At 39.4% G+C, this 23564-nt stretch overlaps 1 protein-coding gene across 2 annotated transcripts in view; it reads right to left on the bottom strand.

The window, feature by feature from the left end:
• Positions 1 to 20058: 20058 nt before the first annotated feature.
• LOC124722935 (glutamate receptor-interacting protein 2) overlaps positions 20059 to 23564 on the bottom strand; it is a 454066-nt gene continuing 450560 nt past the window's right edge. For both annotated transcript variants that reach the window (XM_047248095.1, XM_047248096.1), the window contains 2 exons: positions 21770 to 21892; positions 20059 to 20735 (listed from right to left, as the gene is read on the bottom strand). In XM_047248095.1, the coding sequence (XP_047104051.1) occupies positions 20667 to 20735; positions 21770 to 21892 (192 nt within the window). In that variant the 3' untranslated portion in view covers positions 20059 to 20666. The remainder of the gene's footprint in view (positions 20736 to 21769; positions 21893 to 23564) is intronic.

The raw sequence follows: 23564 nt of genomic DNA, 5'->3' as shown, positions 1-23564 counted from the left end.
AGTTGATGGTATTGCAACCTCCATGTTTTTTTTAGATATGTTGATGAATCTGTTATTCCTTGGTCCCATGGCAGTGACAATTTGCACAGTGTTTTACAGGGCCAGTCACATTAATTTGATCATCATCAATGTGTGACATCAACATCCAATAACCACTAGCAGACAGCAAGGGGGCAGCACTAGCATGTAAGTGGATGCGGAAAACAGTGCACTCATTGCCGTAATGTGGAAACGGAGTCATTTATCTGACATCCAAAGTGCACAGTCATTGGCTTTTGGGACAAGGGTGGAAGCATTTATGAAATGGCTAAGTTTTTAAACTGTTCACATGCCACCATGGTTGAAACATACTTTGCGTACTGTCCAAAACCAGTGTTGAGGCAAGTGTGGTACGCCATGGGGCATATAGATGTCGGGTGGCTGCAGAGATGTGCAACTATTGAGCAACTGACCACCCAGATGAACCAAGGAACTACCAACAATGTCCTTTCAATGACTGTTCAGTGAACATTGCCGCATATGGGCCACTGCAACAGGCACCTGATTCATGCACCTGTGCTGCCTGATCGCAACAAAGGCTGGAATTTGCATGCCAGCACCACAACAAGACATCAATAGGCCTTTTCAGATGACACATTGTTGTTGGCATGTACAGCATGAAATGTGTGAAAGGTAACATCCTGCAACAATCGTCAGAAGGGTCCAGGCTGGAGGAGGGAGTGTTACGATCTGAGGAATGTTTTCATGGCATTCCCTGGGTGATCTCATCATTCTGGAAGGTACAGTGGATCAACACAAGTATACATCTATCCTTGGCGACCATGTCCACCTCTACACGCAGTTAGTTTTTCCTCAGCACGATGGCTTCTACCAGCAGGACAATGCAATGTGTTACACAGTTTGCTTTGAAGAGCACCTGGATGAGGTTACTGTACTGCTCTGGCCACCAAACTCCCTGGATATAAATCCAATTAAGAATCTATGGGACCAGCTGTTTGCACCGCAGTTTCTCAGTCTACAAACCTGGTGCAGCTGGCCGCAGCACAGGAGTCAGCATGGCTCCAAAGTGCTGTCAGTACTTTCAGAACATCACTGACACACTTCCTGCATATCTTGCAGCAGTTTGTACTGCAATAGGTGATTATTCAGGCTTTTGACAGGTGGTCACATTTATGTGACTGGACAGTGCAGAACACGTAATTGAATCCACCAGAACATTCACTTCACTATGGAGATGGAAAAAGATATTTGCCTTCACTTCCTTGGTGTGTTGATCAAGAAGAAGGTTGATGGTACCTTGGGACATATAATTTATACGAAGCCAATCCACATCGATTTTGTATCTTCATGTTAATAGTTTTGACCATCCAATTCAGTGTGAAGGGATAATTTGTATCTTGGTTCATAGGGGTCATGTGATTTAAGACTCTGAAAGTTTCTTAGCTGAGTTAGCCCACATCAAAGTCTTCCTTTGCCAGAATAGTTATAGTGAAAGACAGAAAAAATGTGTGTTGCACTATCAGCCAAGGTGGCACTTAAGTCTATGATCTTTTTGCCTTACACAACTAGCATTTCCTACAGATTTGATCATATGCTGGGGAAACACTATAGGAACTGTATTTTTTGACCATAATAGAGATCTTTTAAGGTCTATAATTGAGTACCTTGGTTTGTGTCAAATGGTGTCTACCATACACCACACCCAGTGCAGTTGTGATATGTCTTACATTGGTCAGATCATGGAGGACCAGTGTGTAGAGCATTAGAACCAAACACACTTACAGGAGCCAAGCAAATGTGCTATTCCAGAACATTGGATGGAATATAACAACATAAGTGATTCTGGCGTGCACTTCCTGCTATTGGGAATTTGTTATCAAGGAAGCAGTTGAGATTAAATTAGCAAATGACCTTAATAATAGAAATGGAAGTTTCCACTTAAATTCTGCTTGGAATCCTGTTCTCTTGTGGTCAGACAACAGAGGTACAGAGTTAATGCTACTTGCTCACTCATTGGTAATTATATCTGTACGCTGCAAGCCAAAGTGCGTAGCAGAGGGTACTTTTGGTGCCACTATCTTTTCTCCTGTTACCTGTTCCATTCACAATTTGGAAATGAGAAAAATGACTGTTGCTAAACCTCTGTATCAACTCTAATTTCTTTGATTTTTTCATTGTGGTCATTTCACAAGGCATATATAGGAGGAAGCAATATGCTGCCCAACACTTCCCGGAACATGCTCTCTTGGAAATTTCAACAGTAAATATCTCCATGATGCAAAACGTCTCTCTTGTAACACCTGTGACTGGAGTTAACATATCCATAATGATCTTGTGCTAACTCAATGAATCTATGATGAAATGGACTGCTCTTCTTTGCATCTTCTCAGTCCCTTCTACTAATCCAAAATGATGAGGGTCCCACACTGTTGAGTAATAGTTAAGTGTTTCATTAGCCACTTCCTTTGTGGATGAATTACATTTCCTTAACATATTTCCAATGAACCTCATCCTAGAATCTGCTTTTCCTTCAGTTACTTGTATGTGGTTATTCCACTTTCAGTTGTCCAGGTGGTTATTCCTAGGTATTTAATTTTTATGATAGTTACTGTGTTGGTAATTAATATTGGCTATTGATAACTTCTGATGTTAGTTGTCTTCACTTTTGTGGTGACATTAGTTGTTCATTGTGTGTGTGTGTGTGTGTGTGTGTGTGTGTGTGTGTGTGTGTGTGTATACATTAGTTGTTTATTTTGTGTGTGTGTGTGTGTGTGTGTGTGTGTGTGTGTGTGGACATTAGTTGTTTATTTTGTGTGTGTGTGTGTGTGTGTGTGTGTGTGTGTGTGTGTGTGTGTGACAGAGAGAGAGAGAGAGAGAGAGAGAGAGAGAGAGAGAGAGAGAAACATTGGTGTTTTCAGAGATGTCACCCAGCTGCATTGCCATAAGTTGTTTGAACATACATGCATATGTTCAAATTATTTATGTAGAGTCTGGAGTAAATGAAAACTTTCAGCAATGATTGATGGAACATCTCTTTCTCTTGAGCCATTCTGACGCAATAGCAGAATGCTTCAGTTTCAGATTTGTTAGTTTAGCAACAGTTTTCTGCAAAGCAGAATTTCATAAACAGATTTCCATGTTATGTGACTTTCATGTTACTTAGACCATGTGACAAGATTGACTTGTGTCTATGAATGAAAAGTTGCAATAATGATCCCAGCCAGCTCTAATGCAATGAATACCTGTCATTTTAGCTCCCAAATTTTTCTGGTGGAGCTCATTCTGGAAAGAAAACTGTGTCCAGTATGAATAGTTACTGGCACTGCTGACTGCTGTTTAAGCAGACCAAGCAATGTGGTGCAGGGGTTAAGACATTGGATCTACCTTTAGGAAGATGGCAGATCAAATCCCCATCTGGCCATACAGATTTAGATTTCCCACAATTTCTCTAACTCACTGAAGGCATTTGGTGAGATGGTTTCTTTCAAAAGGGCACAGCCAATTTCCTCCCTTCAATGCAAGCTTATGCACAGTCTCAGATGAAAGTGTCATCAATGGAACTTAAAACTGAGACTTCCTTCCTTCTCTGTGAATAGATTCTATCAGTGAAGTGTGGTTCTGCCATACATAACCTCCCCCAAATGTTTTCCAGCTAAAAATTCTTTAAATCAGATGGTGCAGTTACAAACTAGTTCACAAATTCAGTTGTATTCTTTATCAAACTGTCAATAAATTGCTAGAAATTGTTTTTTGTTTTTGCTTTTTTCAGCATTCAATAAATCTGGTGTTAGGTCATCTCAGTGGTGGATGCCAAGGAGTTGCTGCATTCTGAGACAGAGAGGAAAAATAATGAGATTTACTGGCAGTTTTTAAATGATATTCCTTTTCTTAGTTTGAGTAATAATAAGTCCAGAATACAATCCACTGGCTGTCCTTGAGATAAGCCAGTTCATCATACACCATAGCAACAGAGCTTGGAATCAAATGTTCACGAAATTTCCTTACAGATTAAAACTTAGTTATTACCCATATTTCTCTTTTTTCAAAACCTAATGCAAAGTATCAGTACAATATCCCTTCTAAGACTTAAAGGGCTGAACAGTGTTACAGAAAGGAATCAGATACAGTCAGATACATGGGTATACAAGTATTGAACTACAAGCCAGAGAATATTAAATATCTTGTGGATAAACATGTGAACTTTAAGACTGAATTAAAGAACTATGTCTTTCCTTGATATGTTGCCTGTTGGCTTCTGTCTTGTATTCTTCAGCCAGTGTTTGTTTGGTGATTTTTCTGACATTTTGCTAGCACAAGTGACTGACTGGAGTTGAACTTGCAGCCATAGATTATATGTACGTATTACACTAATATCTGAGGGCTATTCTCCGATCATCACCACTGTGGTTCTGCTCTAGCTAACAGAATGGTCATGCTCCACTGTGGCTGATTTCTCCACCTATCCTGACCTGCCATACCATTTATGTTCAGTGATCCTGGTGTTCATTAATCATCCAGTTATTGCCACATAGACATTTTCACAGGTACTGGGTGTACAGAATATTCTCGACATTGCAAGTGCATCCCTTTTGTCCTTTGCCAATCGGAGACACTCTGTAATCTTCTCAGTCATTTTGTAAATAGTCTTCATGCTGTGTTTGCACAATAAATGGACAACTCTGTCCATCATCCTGGGGATGTACAGCAAAAGGGCCAGACCTAATATTTCTCCCTCCGACTTGTCACTTAATCGAGCGTTAGATTTCTGACAATTCTCATGCAACTGGTGGAGTATACACTGCTCCTCAGAATGCTTTACAGATGTTGCCTCTCATATCTGAGTTCTGTGGCTCATATATTTGTGTTGCACATATTACGAGCATATTAATCATTCATATTTTCTGGCTCGGGTGATAATTTGACAGTTTATGCAGGTTGGTCCTTTTCTACTTCCACAGTACATTTTATGTAGGGATGGAGACTGTTCAGATGTCTTACAAAGTCACTGAGCTGTTCCTCACAGTGGCTCCAGGTGACAAAAGTGTCACTGATGTACCAGTACCACATGTTAGGTCAATAAGGTGCTAAGTCCAGTGTGTGTCTTTCAAAATGCTCCATGAAGGAATTGGCCACAGAGTGGATGACTTATGGTGATGCCTTCCAGCTGTTTGTAGAAATTGCCATTTCACATGAAGCAGCTTATTGTGAGAAATGTATGAAAGAGCTTGGTGATATCACACTAGAATATGAAACAGATATATTCCAGAGAATCGGTGAGCGGCACTCTGGTAATCAAAGAAACAATATTGAAGCTGACCAGCATTTTTTTGGTCCAAGTTTTATTTTCTTTAGCTTCCCAATGAAATGACTCAAGTCCTTTATGTATGTGGCAGTCTTTTCTACACGAAGCTGAAGCAGTCACACCAAGTTTTTCGCCAGTTTATGTGTTAGTGAGCCAGTAGCAGTTATGATCAGCCTTGGTGGTACATCATGTTTACAGGGTTTTGGTAATCCACACCAGCCAGGAAGTAGGGGCTTCTGTGTTGTGCAGGTCCCTCTGTATGACCACAAAAGAAAAGACGCTTTGATTAATCAATTCATATTCCATATGAAATGCTGTGTTGGATGTGTGCTTAGCTCTTGGATCTAATAATCTCAGATCTTCTGCTGATAATCTTCAGTCTTCATTACAACAGCCACATTTCCCTTGTCAGCAGGCTGAAACCAATATACTCTTTTCGGCACTGAGGTACTTGATAGCTTGTAACACACTCTCTTTTCAGGTTGCAAGCTGGTGGTTTTACTAAGTGCAGTATTGTGACAGTTTTAAAAATTTTTCACAAGGAATGGTTCAGATTGCTGTTTTGGTGTTAGCAATGATATCCTCTATAGGCAAAGTTTTAGGGATGATTGCAAAATTCCCTCATTTTTGAATGACAGACCGTTCCTCTGAGGTCAATGTTCGTTCACTGAGGTTGACCACTATGCATGGTGTGTTGGGAATTGACTTGTCGATCTGCTCTCTACATCTTCCAAACTTTTTCTTCTGTCACTCTGTGCAGCAGTTGAGTTCATTCTGCACGCACTTGTGAGTGATGTTGTTGATCTTATACCAACTGTCTCTGTGCATGCTGCCACTTTACTGATATAAAATGTTCCAAAGTTGCTCATCAGATCTTACCAAGTATCTCCGTGTCGCATGAATTTGCTCATGAAGAAAATCCCATTCCATTCTGTCATAGATACAATGTGCCTGGAAGATGGTGATTAGGTATTACATTTCAGAAACTTTGGGGTGTCTCCTTTATCCTTCACCATGAAAGAAAGGTGAGAGGGGAGAGCAAATGGGATTTCTTCTTTCATCATTTATAAAAAGCTTTGGTACAATCTTATGTTGTCCTTCTCACAGAGGCGTAGTACAAAATTGTTGAGGCTTTTGCTGCCACTTGTTGACATATTGCCTGTTGGCTTCTGACTTGGGTTCTGCGGCTGATGTTTGTTTGACGATCTTTCTGAGGTTCCACAAGCATGACTGGCTACCATTGTTAAAGCTTCACTTTCCATTGCTGGTGGCAGACTGGAGTTGAGCTCATGACTGGAGATTATATATACCTATTGCGTCAACGTCTGTGGGCTTTTCCCTGGTCATTGGGGCTGTGGGTATCCCCTTGCTACAGGTAACAGTCATTTGCTGCAGCATGGGCAGTCTGGATCCATGTAGCTTGAGGCTTTCCTGTTTATTGTTGAAGCTATTGTCAAATTTGTAGATTTCTATGCCTTCCCTGTACCAACCTGCAATACTGTTTATGTTCGGTGATCTTGGTAGTGATGGATTGTCCAGTCAGTCTCACATAGACTTTCCCACATGTACAGTATATGCAATATATTACAAGCATTGCAAGTGAGTCCATTTTGTCTCCTCCATCAGCAGACATACAGAGGAACCTGTGCAACACAAAAGTCCTATTGCCTCACCTGTATTGATTACCAAAAATCTGTAAACATGATGTAACACTAAGACTGATTGTAAGCACCTTTAGTTCACTGACATATAAACTGGAAACACACTTGACTTCTCTGATTCAACCACATGTAGGAAAGACCAACACGTATCTAAAGGTCTCAGGAAATTTCATTGAGAAGTTCAAGAAAGTGAAACTTGGACCAGATGATGTCCTCTGGTCAGCTTTGATGTTGTTTCTTTGATTACCAAAGTGTCACTCAGTGATTCTCTGGACCATATGGTTACATTTTTCCAAATGATGTCACCAAGCTCTTTCATATATGTCTTAACATGAGCTACTCCATGTGAAATGGCGATTTGTATAAACAGCTAGAAATCATTGCCACTTAGTTCAGTGGTGCCAAATTTCTTCATGGAGCATTTTGGAAGACAGGTGCTGGACTTGGCACCTTGAAGACCTAAGGTGTTGTACAGGTATACCAATGACACCTTTGTCATATGGAGCCATGGTGATGAACAGCTCATTGGCTTCCTAAGACATCTGAACTGTCTCAATGCCAACATAAAATTTACTATGGAAGTTCTAGACATGCTTGTTATGATGAGTGGTGAGAAACTGGGACACAGCATGTATAAAAAACTAACACTCACAGACTGATACCTCCACAAGCTGTCAAACATCGCCAAAGCTGAAAAAAGTAATGATAAATATGCTCATCATGCACATGAGATGAATATGTGAGCCACAGCTCCTCAGACATGAGATGCAACATCTGGAAAGCATTCTGAAGTGCATTGGGCTGTATAAGAAGTGTCACAAAATCTGACAATCAGCAAAGTCTCATGTTAGGAGAAGAAATATGTGGTCTGCCCTTTTTGCCACACATCCCCATGGTGATGGGACAGAACTGACCACATATTATGCAGACACAGTGTAAAGACTATTTACAAATTGACCAAGAAGATCAAAAGAGTGTCTCATATCAGCAAAGGCTGAAAGGGGCCCACTTGCAATGTCGGGAGTATGCCACATACCCTGTACCTGTTGAAAAGTCTATGTGGGAATGACTAGATGATTCATCAACACCAGGATCACTGAACATAAATGGTATTGCAGCATGGGACAGATGGAGAAATCAGCCAGAACACAGCATGCAGTGTGTGTGACTGACCCCATAGTAAAATTTGCCAAGATGGAAATTATTTCAACATGGCTGCTTGTTCAGGAGAGCTGTAGAAATCGACAAACATGACAATAGCTTCCACAAGAATGAGGAAAGCCTCACAGTAAAAGGGTCCTGGATTCCAGTGCTGCAGCGAATGACAATTACAGGTAGAAAGGGGAGAAACACAGTGGTAATGACCAGTAAAAAGCTCTCAAATATTGGCTTAACAGGTACGTGTAAACAATAGTTATGAGCTTGATCCAGTCCACCACCAGGAATAGAGGGCAAAGCTTTTACAACATGAGCCATTTGTGCTGGTGAAACAGCAGAAAGATCATAAAACATCAGCTAAAGAAACTGATACAGAAGCCAACAGGTAAGCTTTGGCCATGAAAGCCTCAAAAATTTTTGTTTTCTACTCCAATGAAGAACATCTTTATAATCTTAAAATTAATGTTTAGGCTATTTTGTAATTATTATCATCACTGCAGACCAAATTACTTCATTGTGTGCAGGTGTTCTCTGGTGGAGGATGGTGGTTCAGAGTGAGTGATAAGCAGTTCATTGTCAGTAGTAATCCTTATTTCTGTCAAAACAAGAGGCATGTTTCCACATCAGGTGGTTGCTGGGATGGCAGGCATCATGTTCTTTGTTGCCCATACATGAAGTGTAGTAGTGACAGCCTGACTGTTGCTACATCTTCATCGAGCTCAGCACAGAGGTATATCGACCTTGCAATGTCTACTGCAGGCAGTGCTGACTCGGCTGTGATGCAAGGTGATTCTGCTGGTCTTGGCTGTAGGCAAAGGTGGCTGCCTGGTGATGTCAGGTGCTGGCGGGTGCCCAGTGACTTGGTAGCTCAGATGGTTTCATACCCCCCTTGGCCCATTGATGCTGCCTCAGCCCATCAATGCTGCAACTGATACCCCTGGCATATGGTCCTGTCAGCATATCGTCAGAGCATTAGTGTCCTCAAAGCTGAAATCAATACTACTGCAGATGCTGACTCGATGACTAGCCAGTTTGATGACCAGCCTGGCCAGATGACCTGTATTTATATGCACCAAAGTGGATTTGTTGTGGTGTGGCTGGCATGTTGCATACATGACATTTGTGACAAAGTGTCCCTGGTTTCTGTAATCAACTAGTCACCAGTCGACAGGTGGACTGCAGTACCTAAGATGGTACCATGGTGCAATGCTGTACCAGCATCTTACAGTGAGTGGCTGCCTGCGGCAATGAATCCTCTTGCATTAGGCTCATGTCATTAATTTGGACTTCTGAATTGTCTCTGCTGCTGTACCTGGATGTAGTTTATTTTTCACAGTTCATCTTCTTTGGCTCACTTTATTTTTAGAAGCCATTTTTGCAACCCAACCAGATACTTTTAAAACCTGTCTATGGTTTGTATAGTCCAAGTTACTAGCTGGCCCTGAGAACTAGCACTAGTCTTGTGAACAAATACCAGGATAGCTCATATGTAATATCACACTTTGAATTTTGTATACACAATACAAATACCAGGATAGCTCATATGTAATATCACACTTTGAATTTTGTGTACACAATACATACTATGTCCACTTTTATGTAATTCACTCACTCCCTGCCTACTGCGGCAGTCTCCATGCTGTCACACTGAGGTGTCCATAAGCTACTTACCATCTATGACTTTGACTTTTCCATTTGGTAGTAGGGTCAAATCATCTCGTAGGGATAGGGTTGTGAATTCATGGAGGTGTCATACAACAGCACTCGTGCTTGACTTGATTAACATTACTGAATTATGTACTTGCTATTCCCCGTGAATTATCCTCCTTAAATCTACACCTAGCATCATCAACCTATGTCTCATCATCATCAACATAGTCATCCTGTTCTTCATATTACATATTATCCTAAGAGCCTATTACATATTATCACATCACAAGAAAGCACAAAAATTTGACAAGAATAATTTAACATAAAATTTTACATAAAAAAAAGGAGTCCATGGTAAAGTCACTGCTGTCATATTTCTGAACATGTCTGTAGATTATTGCTTAAATCTTCAAAACTCATTCCTTTATGTCAAAGAGACTCATTCAGTGTATCGTGCTTCATGAGCTCTGTGATAACACTCTGGAACTCTACCAGCTACACCGTGTACAACCTTATTTCAGCTCCTATTACTCAATTAACACCTTCTGATCATATTTTGCTGGAACCTGATACATTCTTCCATTACTCCTCACACTGATTCTGACAGTTATCTTAAGTAGATTCCCTGCTACCATGACAACTAGTCTTTGAAAGACCAAGAGTGGTATAATGGTTATATCATGGCCAGTGACTCATCTTGCATTTGTGGTATCTCATTACCTTGCTACAATATATTGAGTCATAGTTGCATGATGAGAAGGCAAAAAACCTGAACCATAAGACACTGATCTAGTTTTAGCACTGTATCACTGCTTACAACTACCTCAGTAGAGTGTATCACTGCTTACCTCACTAGAGAAAGAATCGAAGGAGAAGGAGTACTGCACAGAAACATAAAGACAGACAACAAGCTCTGTACATGATTCTACTAGTACTCTATGGACATCAAACTACATACCTACCAGTATAGACCCTTCGACATAACTCACATGACAACAATATTTACAATAAATTATGCCTTCACTCACCACTATTTACATTCCCCTAAACTTCCCTGATACCCACAGTCTACCATGTCTCAGTTATGCACTTTTCTGGCGTTATGACCTCTTTGCCATCATGTCTAACATATCCCACCATGAGAGTCGGTAAATGGAGCCACATGACTTCATAAGTTACACTGCATGCATATAACAGGTTTTATTGGTTTTTCCGTTGGACCCTCCCCAGATAACACAATCAAATACATTCCTCACGTAATCGAGACATGTCAATAGGACATCAGGAAGATGATGTTTGAAAATTAAGGAACAGCAGGCATGATGAGCCCATGGGGAATTACAGAATACATGCAATGCTCTTTACTCTCGAGTGCACTGATGATGATGATGATGATGATGAAGAAGATTGCACCTCCACCAATCCCACTTCTGACATCACTTATAAATGTTGTGGTAGGTGTTCTCTCATAGAAGATGATGGGTCGGTGTGTCATAAGCAGCTTGTTGTCAGCAGTAGCCTTTATGTCCCATAGTGTTTACAGGGGATTCTTGCCCATGTCAAGCTGGTGCTAGGGCAGTGGGCAGCATGCTCTCAGTCATCAGTGCATGAAGCATAGTGGTGACGCAGCCTAGCTTTTGCTATGTCTAGTTCAGTATGGCAGTGCAGGGACCTTGCAGTGACTGCACACTAAGGCTGCCAGTAGTGCTGGCTTAGCTATGGTGCAAGGTGGCATGGCTGTGCTTCACCATAGGTGGGTTTGTTTTGGTGTGACTGCTGCAGATATCATATACACTGTGTGCTGAGGTTTTCTGGCTTTGGTAACCAGCTGGTCACCACCTGAAGGTAGGCTGGGGTGCCTAAGTGTGTGCCATGGCACAATGCCATGCCAGCACATTGGAGCAACTGGCTGCCTGCAGTAATGAATCATGTTGTTAGGTTTGCACTTTTACACCACATAATAGAGACTCCTTTCCATGGGATCCATAGATTACAACTAATATAATTTGATGACTTGCCTCCTCAGCTTCAGTTCTGCCAGTTCAATTCTCTCTCGGTTTCTGAACTTCACAGTAGCTCTCCTAAATACTTTGCAGGAGTATCACCTCTGCAAATATGCTTATTATTAAATTCAGCAACAGTTTAACAGTTTTCCTATTTATTGTCCACCTCCATAGCTGAATGGTTGGCACAGCTGACTGCCATGTGCAGGACTTAGGTTTGATTCCCCATACTGCCACAGATTTTTCCTCAGTGGGAGGACTGGTACAAGGTGCACTCAGCCTCACAAGACTAGCTGAGGAGCTACTTGACTGATTAGTTGTGGTTCTGAGGTTGAGAAACCTGACAGCAAACAGGAGAGCAGTGTGCTGAACAAGTGCCCTTCATACTGCATCCAGTGATGTCACTGACAGATTATGACATGGCAGTTGGTTGGCCGCAATTGGCATGTATAGGACCAGAATGTGGAACTTTACCTTCCTGTTTATTGAGGACTGTATTTCAGTAACAATACTTATGTGTAAAAAGACATTCTGATGCTCTGTATGTGCCAGTCATGCATACAATCACTGAAATAACTCATTGCCAATGAAGTGGTTACCATGAGCATAAGAATTGAGTAACATGAGAAGAAGGCTGGAATGGAAGATGTATGGTTGCAGTCATTTTTTAAAGAGTTTGATGAAAACCGCATAGTGATCTGAGTTATGGATCATGAGATGTTTCAGTTTTAATTAAATACTGAAATCAGAATTCATGGCAGCATGTAAAAGCCGACCAAGGCAACCAAAGTTGTGAGTTGGGGTGACAGAGTGCTCAAGGATGTGTTATTTAGAATTCACTGATGGCAATTTTTTGGAAGGCTAGTGTAAGAATATGAAGGGTACAAGTCAAAAGTTAGATGCAATTCCTGAGGGCAGACACCCATTGGCAACAAGAAGAGCGAATGGATGACCAAGGAAAGAAAAATAGTTCATCTAAAAACACATTTCATAAGAGTAAGAATTAAGTGAGAATTATTTATGATAGTGTTCCAGAAGAGTTTCCATTGGAGGAACTTATTAAGGACACTACAGTTTTGCTAACAAAATTAGTGATAAAATGGCTTGATTGACATCGCAGAAGTCACAAAAGTTAGAAGTGTAAGTGGCAGACCATTGTGTGGAAGAGAATGCATAGGGGCTTGGATGGAGTCTGACCCACATCGCATGGCAGTTCACCTTAGTTACATTATAAACTTTAAACTTCTTCATTTATGTTAACTAAGTCTGTATATATAATGTCATGTAGACAGTGTTTTTAGTTGATGTTGTAAGGTATATTTTTGATGGAAATCACATCTACAGACTTAGATGGTGTTAGATTTACTGGACCAAGCTTATTGCGCATCAACTAAATGTCGGTATGTTGGACAAGACCAGTTATCTAATTGTGTACTGGTTCAGAGTTGCTATAGATTGTTGCTGATGGTCATCTGGTTTTGACTGTGGGATTAAGATATTTTGTGTCTAGGAGAATTTATGTGAGTTACTGTCAGGAATTTGAAAAGTATCCTGATGGTTTGTGTCTATGTCCTGTATGATGGTGATGATTGGTTTGTGGGGCACTCAACTGAGGGGTCATCAGCGCCCATACAAAGTTCCAATTTTTACACAGTAAAATTTTTACACAATAAAATCTGACCACTGTCATGAATGATAATAATGATTATGAAATGATGAGGACAACATAAACACCAAGTTCCTGAGCAGAGAAAACCCAGCTGTGAATACAACCAGGGACTCTGTGATGCAGAGGCAGCAGCACTAGCCACTAGACCACGAGCTGTGGACTGTATGTCCCATACGACAGGACAGCAACGTGATTGTAATGGTATGTGTGATTAGCTAATTTGGCAGGATGAAATTATCTTGTGAATCAGTCTTGCAAGAACCTTGAATTCTAATGAGTCCTATAGTCAACTTTGCATAAATGTTGTAATATATGCACCTCAACTCAACTAGAGGAAAAAGGGCCTCAGTAATATATTTGAATTTACCAGATTAGCTGTTCTGTATTTAGTAGTGTACCAATCCTATCTGGGGTATTGTGGTATTTACACAAAGTTCCATCCGGTTCACATGTGGGAGTGCAGCACATGAACAGCTGCATCACAGGTAAGGGCAGGTAGATTAACAGGTCAAGAATGTGTGGGTGGATTTCAAGTATGCAGAATATGAAGGTAGTTCTGTGTTTAAACTTACTCACACACCTCTTTAGACCACCACTCAACATCCCAAGCAGATTATTTGATATTACGTGGCAGAAGTGAGTTTTTGACTGGTTCTTTCTCTTAAAGTAAACTCATATATGTATGATGCTGGAATAATTGATCTGTGAAGTTGTGTATGGCAAGTTTTTATTCTAATTAGCATCAGGTTGATAAAAAACGTTAATTAAATAATGAATGGGAAGTAAACCATCTTCCGACTCTATAATACACTTTCAGATGTGTTGGACGCTGTTTATCATAAAATGTTATTAATATGGAAATGCAAAATCTTAAGCAGATATAGGGAGGAAGGTCAACAACTTGCTGTACTTTTGGGGATTGAATCATTATTAGGCACATCAACAAGTTATGAAATGTTTTGTTATAATGTCTAGATTGCTAGACCTTCTTTATTTGAGATGACTACTTTCAACTGTACTTCACAGTCATATTCATATCTACTGAAAACAAAGAAAAATAATCAGAAAAGGCCAGCGGGTTAAAATAATACTTAGAATAAAAGATGTTGAGGTGACAACAGTCATGGTATGTCTCCTAACAATGTGCTGGACTTCCTTTTGCCCAGCATAGTGTAGCAGCTTAATGTGACATGGACTCAACAAGTCATTGGAAGTCCCCTGAGAAATACACCAGACTTGTTGCCTCTATAGCTATCCATAATCGTGAAAGTATTGCCGAGCAGAATTTTGAGCATGAACTGACCTCTTAGTTATGTCCCATAAATGTTCAATAGGATTTGTACTGGGCAGTCTGGATGGCCAAATCAATTGCTCAAATGGTCCAGAAGCTCTTCAAACTAGTTGAGAACAATAATTGTGGCCTGGTGACATGGCACATTGTCATCCGTAAAAATTCCATCATTGTTTAGGAACATGAAGTCAATGAATGGCTGCAAATGGTCTCCAATTAGCCGAACTTGACCATTTCCAGTCAATGATTGGCTCAGTTGGACCAGAGGACCCAGTCCATTTCATGTAAACATGTCCCACACCATTACAGAGCCACCATCAGCTAGCCAGTTAACACAGTGCCTTGTTGACAACTTGAGTCCACAGCTTCATGGGGTCTGCACCACACTTGAACGCTACCATCAGCTCTTACCAGCTGAAATTGTGACTCATCTGATCATGTCACAGTTTTCCAGTTGCCTAGAGTCCAACTGATACCATAACAAGCCCAGGAGAGATGTTGCTGGCAATGTCATGCTGGCAGCAAAGGCACTCACATCAGTTGCCTGCTGCCACAGCCGATTAATGACAAATTTAGCTGTTCTGTCCTAACAGATGGCTGTTCTGTCCTAACAGATGCATTCATTATACATCCCACATTGATTTCTGTGATCATTTCATGGAGTGTTGCTTGTGTGTTAGCACTGACAGCTCTACTCAAATGCCGCTCTTGATCATTAAGTGAAGAGAGGTAATGCCTGAAATTTGGTATTCTCACAACACTCTCGGCACTTTGGATATCAGAATATTGAATCCCCTAAAGATTTTCAAAATGGAATGTCCCATGTGTCTGGCTACAACTACCATTCCGCATTCAAAGTCTGTTAATTCCCATCATGTGTCCATAATCACATGTATACCTTGCTTACTTGATATTACTGCCATCTGTATATGTGCATATTGCATTCCCATGACTTTTATCACCTCAGTGTGTACACAAAATACCATATAGACATTACTACAAAATCTCATTATTTCTCTAAATCACAGTTTACCATACTGAATACTGTGCAAGCTTTGTACATTAATATAGGGTCATGGACCAACATGATGGCACACAGGCTGGAGCAGATTACAGCCACAACTACAGATATGTTTGCCAAATTTGTTTGGAATGAACTGAGCCTTTTTACCCCCTACCGTCTATACTGATGAGCTGCACCCTAGATATTGGTGCAGCGGAGAAATGTGTTACAGTGCCTCGACATAATACTTTCATTTTTTTTCAAATACTGACTCATGCATGCAGCCTGGAGGGTTGGTGGAGCCATACTTCCTACCTGCAGTGTGAGGCAAGTATCTGGATCTCAGAAAACGGGGGATGCTGAAGACATCATCAGCCAACTTGGATGGTGTCTGGTGATTGTAATGGATTTGCAACTGTCATAGCAATATGGTACTGTCTACTGTTGTATGACTTTTGTTCTTTGTGGTTTTCAATAAGATATGCCTTCAGCAAGTTTTCATGAACTTTGCTATATTAGTAGCAGTATTACTTATGTATGTCTGACTCATACTTGTGCTGTGACTTTATTCTTTTGCTGCTGATTTCAGGGAACTGTTTATACACTCAGCCTTTCTTTACAAATTAATTTATTTTGTACTTTAACTATTGTTTTTATTTTTCTCATTTGGAATATGTCAGACATATCTGTAGTTACAGTTGTAAGATGCTCGTACATGTGCACCACCATGCAGATGCAATTTTCTATATTAATGTGTGAGGTTATTACAGCGTTCAGTAAGTCAAAATGTTGTTTAGTGAAGTAAGAAGCTACTGCTGTAATGAATATATAGGATCTTGTGTACATTATATTCTATGTAGGTTTTCCATGGTTTACTTAAACTACTCAAGGAGAGGGCAAGGACAGCCCCTTCAGAAAAGTCATCAGCTATTTCCTTCTCCATCTGTACTGAAACTGACCTCTTGGCCAATGTATAAAAATGTAATACTAAGACCTAAATGTATTGGACATTTACAAAAGTCATCACATTGATGAATCCACACAAAAATCTTAATAAATAACTAAACATCATGGTTTAACACATATTAAACCCCAATCTTCCTTTGTATCTGTTGTTTCTCACAAAGTGAGAGCTTGTGACATTTTTAATGGTGCTTCGTCTATTTGATACAGACATTAAGCTCGGCAATTCCCTTGACACCATTTGAGGAGAGTATGGTTCTCTCTATCTTTCTTTCTGTACTCACACAAACAAATATTTTAGTAATTTTACATGAGCCCATTATTGTCTAGTCTGAGTGTACTTTTCAACATTTTTAGTGGCCTGCCAAGGAAAAATGTTATTTTCAAATAACATTCCCTATTAGGTAACACAGTGAATTAGTAGACACTTGACATTTAACAAGATTGCAGTGACTACTTTTGGGAGGGGGAAGGGGGGAGGGGGGAGGGGGGAGGGGGGAGGGGGGAGGCGGGGGTAGTGTCTCCCTGCCTATCTGAGACCTTCAGAATACTGGGCTAGGGAGTCCTCATCAATAAAATTGTATGTGATTATTGGAAAAAATTGTCAGTTAATAAAACATTTGAAGTTTAAGATTTTGTTCCTGGAGTAATGTTGGTAGGTGTTAACTGAAGACATGGGAGAAATTTGTGCTCTAAAAACGACTCTGCTCGTAAAAGTACAACCAAATTTTAAGTTTATTTAAAGAATGCTTAGCCAATAGTAATACAAACTAACTTCATTTCTAAATGTGTGTAAGTATTGCCTATAATTCCAGTCTATAATGTTCTTATCAAACATGCAGTCAATCTGTACAGTGACATTATGTAAATCATTTGTAGAAAATTTCCTACAAGATTCTCTAAATAAGCATTATGGACAATGCTACAGCAGTTTCCACCAAATTGCACACATGTTAAATTAGCTGAGATCAGTTAGTCTTCACTAAGCATTCTATCATAAATATTCACTGTTAGTTTCTGTTAAATAGTTTGCATCAATACTGCCACTCATAGAGTTAGGTTAGACTAGGTGTGAGTCTATGTAAGCTACTGACCTCCTTTTGTAAGGTTAGTGGATAATGTGAACTGCAAGCTAAGCTTCATTTCAGAGAGATTGTTAAAGTAAATTAATATTGACTGTAATTTAAACTTTCAAAGTGTAACCTCATTTACTGCAAATTCCTATCACCAGTTATTATATCCCACAGAGAGAGAGAGAGAGAGAGAGAGAGAGAGAGAGAGAGAGAGAGAGAGAGAGAGAGGTTGGTGGGGAGGGGAGGGGGACTACAAACAAGGCAAGCTACTACACATGCGATAAAATGAGTGAATCTATGAAGAAGCTGAAAATATCTATATACAAGTATAGCTTTCATCTAGCACTGGTTGTTCTTACTTGTTATTTAAGTTCATGCTCTTACCAAGGTCTTGATTTCATTCCTGTGCAGGAGACTCCCAGAGAGGGAGATTCTCAGGGCTGTGTAACAGGTAATTAGAAGATGTCCATAAGGTTTAGCTATGGCTGAAACTTCCTGGCAGATTAAAGCTGTGTGCCGGACCGAGACTCGAACTCAGGACCTTTGCCTTTTGCAAAGGTCCTGTTACACTTAGGCAGTGTAACAGGATGTGAACAGCTTGGAATATTACTTGAAGGTTATTGTTGTTTAAATGATCCATCTTATGAAACCACTGCTAAGGATCAAATATCTATAATCACAAGTGAAGTCATTATGTTCCAGTTTCTAGAGCATATGAAAGATATAGAATGAATTTTCACTCTGCAGCAGGGTGTGCATTGATATGAAACTTTCTGGCAGATTAAAACTGTGTGCTAGACCAATACTCAAACTCAAGACCTTCACCTTTTGTGGGCAAGTATAGCACTTGCCCACATAAGGCAAAGGTCCAAGTTTGAGTCTTGATCTGGCACACGGTTTTAAACTTACAGGAAGTTTCTTATGAAAGACATGTTGATGTGAATGAAACCAGAGCCCTAAGTACCACCTTCTCCTGTAGATGTCTGATGGATGGAATACATTTTTAGACGTCAATGAGCAGCAATACACAACTGATGTGGGATTGGTGGGCAGCCTGTCACTATACTACAGACATAGTTTGGTCACACTAGCTTATTGACGGAAGTGTGTGAGCATCTGCTCTGCTCTGCTCAGGCAGAAGCACAACGAGGATGTTCTTGTAGACACAGTTAAGTGAGGAGTCGAACTTCAGTTCAAGTAACTGTCCATTTCACATTCTTTCATGGTTTCTGTGTTAATGTTATTAAGAAGACAACTGAAATCAGAATATAGGTAAACCTCACTGACCAAACTGAATGGGAGAACCGTAGATATGCATGGAAGGTGGTTCTAGAATCTGCTATGGTGAGAAAATCTGTAACTGTTGTGGCTATGGGTACAAGACAAAGTGTGATGGCTATTTGAATTTTCATACTAGTCAATCAGCATGTACAAACTCAGCACTAGCCAGTGAAGAGCCATTTGGAACTTCCAAAGCACTTGTAAATAGTGACATGTTTGATAATATCAGCTTTTCCTTTATGGATAGAGAAAGAAATCTTTGTGTTCAAGAACGAGTACCTCAATTGAGATTTCACGATTAGAAAGGTGATAATATTTAAAAGCAATTATAAATCACAAAAGTTCCTGTTTGCCATTAACATATAACTCGCATGTATGTTTCACTAAAAGAAGACTGGAGCTGTTACTAAATATCAAATTAATTAGATGTGAAGAACTTGCATTATACAGTTGTTTAATTATACAATTCTGATGATGCAAAAAAGCTTCTAACAACTAATTAAAGTGTATAAATGGGACATTAAGAAATTTGTTTGATAAGAACATAGATTCATATCAAATGCAGTTCTGAATAGTACCCTACTTATTGGTACATACAGTTCAAGCATCTCATCAAGTTTATCATTTATGCCATTTTGTTCAGAGGATCAACTGTGTCCATTTTCTTAAAAATTGGAGTCAGCCCTACATCACAACAGAAATGTGTGCACATTTTACTGTGTTTATATTTGTGGAGAGCAACAGCAGTTTACAAAATTTTTTACCTTTCAGTTTTGTGGCCTCTAAAACAGAATTTAAATCAATGATGGGTTAATTTCCATGAAATATTGTTATCATATTTTTGTGAATCTGACAAATCCAAGAAAAAACTGCATTTAAAACAATGGAGCTGTCAGTAAGATATCCAGAGGTAACAAAAATTTAGCACATGTGAAACAATGAACAACTTATAGTAATATTCATTGTTGAATTTCAAACTGAAAAGTATTTAATGAAACTAAATATTAAGTAAAATTTTTTATTATCTTCTTACAATGTCAGCTGTATAGAGAGTATGTATTACTATTGCCTATATTGGTGTGGAATGTTGTCATGAGAGCAATAGATGTTTTCGTCAAGAATACACTGTCAGGAGGAACTGTTTGTGGATTTTGCAATCTTAGCTTGTGATTAACATTCAACTGATTGTCCTTCAGTTCAGCTGATTAGAGGCATGGATGTTCCTAGGCAAGAACCAAAACTATCTGCATCAACTAATATAAGAGACAACAGAAAGTCTGGTAACTAAAACATCCACATCTTACTAGTATGTGTTCATCTTCTGTGAAGCCAGCTTTGACTTATCCATTTAGTTTATCAACACTGCATTAGGTTCCTGTCCTTTAACCATTTCCTATATCAACAAGAATGAATAACATGTATAAAGTTATTAATGCCATTTGTTGTAAAGCCAATTGACACATTACTTTAATTCACTGTTTTAGTTTATCATAACTGCTGCATGTATGATAGATAGTGGTGAAAATGTCTTATAACTCTTCTTAGTCTTCTATCATTGGTGGTCATTTGCAAAATTTCTCATAATCACTGTTCTTAATGGTTTTGCACTGCTTCAAAGTGTTTTGGTTATTGTCTCAAGGGATTTCATTGCTTCAGCATCTTGTTGTGCCCACTGCAGCACCTGTAAGAGCAAATTACATCCAGTGTAAGAACAACATAAAAAATTGGCTCCTTGAAGTAACTGAAACAAACATTAAAGCAAAATGAACAAATATTTTGAAAACAACCAGACATAAGATCTGTTAGGAACATGTTTTATGCTGTGTCATCCAAACACAACACAACCAGGGCAAAAGCACCACATGTACAAAGATACGAGCTGGTGCCAGTGCCAGAGAGATTTGCCACTTGTGCGAGTTCCACCTGCACCACGGGTGGCGCTGAGGGTGAAGATGTCGACCTCGCCTTGGCCAGTTGCCAGCTGAGTACAATCTGCCAATGACCCGTCAACAGCAGACAGAAATGTACTCAGAAGATATAAGAGCAGCTCTCGCCCACTTGGTAATAGATCATCATCCAGGACTGACTTAGACAGGGAACGTCACTTGGTGAACTCTTAGAACTGAACAGATAATTGCTGTACATTGCATTTGCTATTAACTGTACAGTTTCCCTATGATTATTTGCACTTAGCCATTGAGGGCCTTTTATGTGTTATATTACAAGTATAGCTTTCATCTAGCACTGGTGTTCTTACTTGTTATTTAAGTTCATGCTCTTACCAAGGTCTTGCAGACTTCTTATTTGTCAAGACACAAAGATAAGTAAACCTTTTAACTCATTTGTGTGACTTGATTACTAATTTGTTGGAGTGTTATAGAACCTTTGTTCTCCTGTCATGTTACCTGGCCCTGGGGCATAGCTATGTAATAGTGGGAGGGAGAAATTGTCTTAGCGGCGTACTGCAGCAGAAGCCATTTCATGATCTCACAAACTCAGCCTCCACAGCAGTAGTGATGAGGCCTTTACAAAACTGATGATGAGGGTTTACAAAATTTTATAGTCATTAAAATAGTTATTAAAAACTGACTGGGTCTTTCTGTGACATGCATTTAACTTACTTGAAGCTAGAACAAAAAATTAGTGGAAAGCACAAAATTGGCTTAAGACTCTTTTATTCTTAACTGTTTGATCTATGGTGTTCCAGACACTTACCTTGTTCTCTGTTTGTGGAGTGCTGACAGCTCTAGCAACTGTTAGTTCAAGTTTTTCTCCTGCTGATGCAATAAGAGGTACAGTTAAACAGCAGTCAAAGTCATTGGTCTGTGTATTATTTACCTGCAACAAAGTTTGAAATCATTAAGTATTCTTTGAGTCAAAGTTGCATTAATTGTATAAGTATCATGAAAGTATTGAACTAGTAAATAAAGTTTGTATATTTAAGTACAGGCTGTTTGTTCTTTCCTCATTATATTTACTTAGCACTCTTATGTGGCTTTCAGTTCATCGGACTTATAAAAAAAAGAATGGAAATGATTTTAGTAACAAGAAAATGAATGTCAAAAATATCATTGGAGAGTCTTATGGTATCCAGTACTCTCCAAAAGCCATAGATATGAATGAAAATGCACCTGATTGTAAGTCCTGTTTCATAATAATTACCATAGTTAACTCCTTCCCCTCAACAAATGTCTAAAAAGTTGTAATGTTTGTTGGTTAGGCAAATGTGTTAATATGAGTGTCATCTGAAAGTAAGAGCAGAATGTATCTAGAGATTGCAGTAGAGAGAAGATATGAGGTAATAACATAGTTAAGTTTTAGTGTTGTGACAGTAGTCATAATTTCACAGTGTTAGGAGAAAGGAACATTAATGTTGTCTCATACCAATTGCAAGCTTTATGCAATTATCAGATCGCTGCACACTTAGAAGCAAATTTCAACAGATATCCACAATCAGTTCTATCACACGTGTCAGTCCAACATTATGAGCATTGATATGGTTGCATGATAGTGCAGGCAGCATGGAAGGCTCAAGCAATGTGCAAAAGCACAGTAAGAATTGTACTGGTCAACTGCTCTTGTTCCTGCAACTGCTTGAAAGAAAACCTATGGATTGGGTGTGACACTTTGTAATTCTCAGATTCTTTAGTATAGGATTCCTTGCTCAATGCTGCATAAAATTTTCACCTTATGGCTTGGTTTTCATAAGATGTGTTCAAGATCATTTCCAAGCTGGCTGACAGGTGAACACAAAGTAAATGTCTAGCCATAGCAGTGACATTCCTCCAGTGGTGTATAGTGAAAGGAGAGGAGTTTCTTGTTTCTAATGTCACCTATGATGAAAAATGGGTGTCACATGCCACAACAAAAACAATACAAAAATCCACACATTGCCAAAAAAAATTGTTCATTTGTGATGACAAAATTCAAGTAGACAGTCTCTGTTGCAAGGAAGGTTCATCCTCTTCTCAGATCAATATGGTGTCCTCCTGATTGAATTTTTACTACAAGAGGGAGATGTAATTGCTGATCAGTTTGGTGAGACAATGCTAAAACTGTGACTAAGGTGCACTTCTTGATACAGTATGTGATATGTCACATTGTAACAAGGTCATGCACTGTGACAGTTATCCTTATGACACTCATGTCACCACAGGACAACAAGCAACAAGACAAAGAAGGCAGCAATAGCCTTGTCCATGGTACTTCACTGCCAGCATCATTGCAGACAACTTTGAAACATGTCACATATTTACTTGAAACTGGAAATAGGTATGGCTTAAAAACAATTTTGATATGTCAGCTATATTTGGCATGCAGGATATATAAAAGTCTCCAAATGTAAACCAGCCAGTGACTATATTTTGTCTGCAAAATTTTGAAAATATGCATTGTGTTTTACTTAATTACAAAGTATCTTACTCAGAAACCAACTACAGAGGCAAAAGTAGCATTGCTTCATCCACATAAAACAATTTTTTGGAGGCACATCAGATGACTTGAAATTTTT

This window comes from Schistocerca piceifrons, chromosome X (genome assembly GCF_021461385.2).
Source record: "Schistocerca piceifrons isolate TAMUIC-IGC-003096 chromosome X, iqSchPice1.1, whole genome shotgun sequence".
NCBI lineage: Eukaryota > Metazoa > Arthropoda > Insecta > Orthoptera > Acrididae > Schistocerca > Schistocerca piceifrons.
This window is presented reverse-complemented; position numbering and strand designations above follow the sequence as displayed.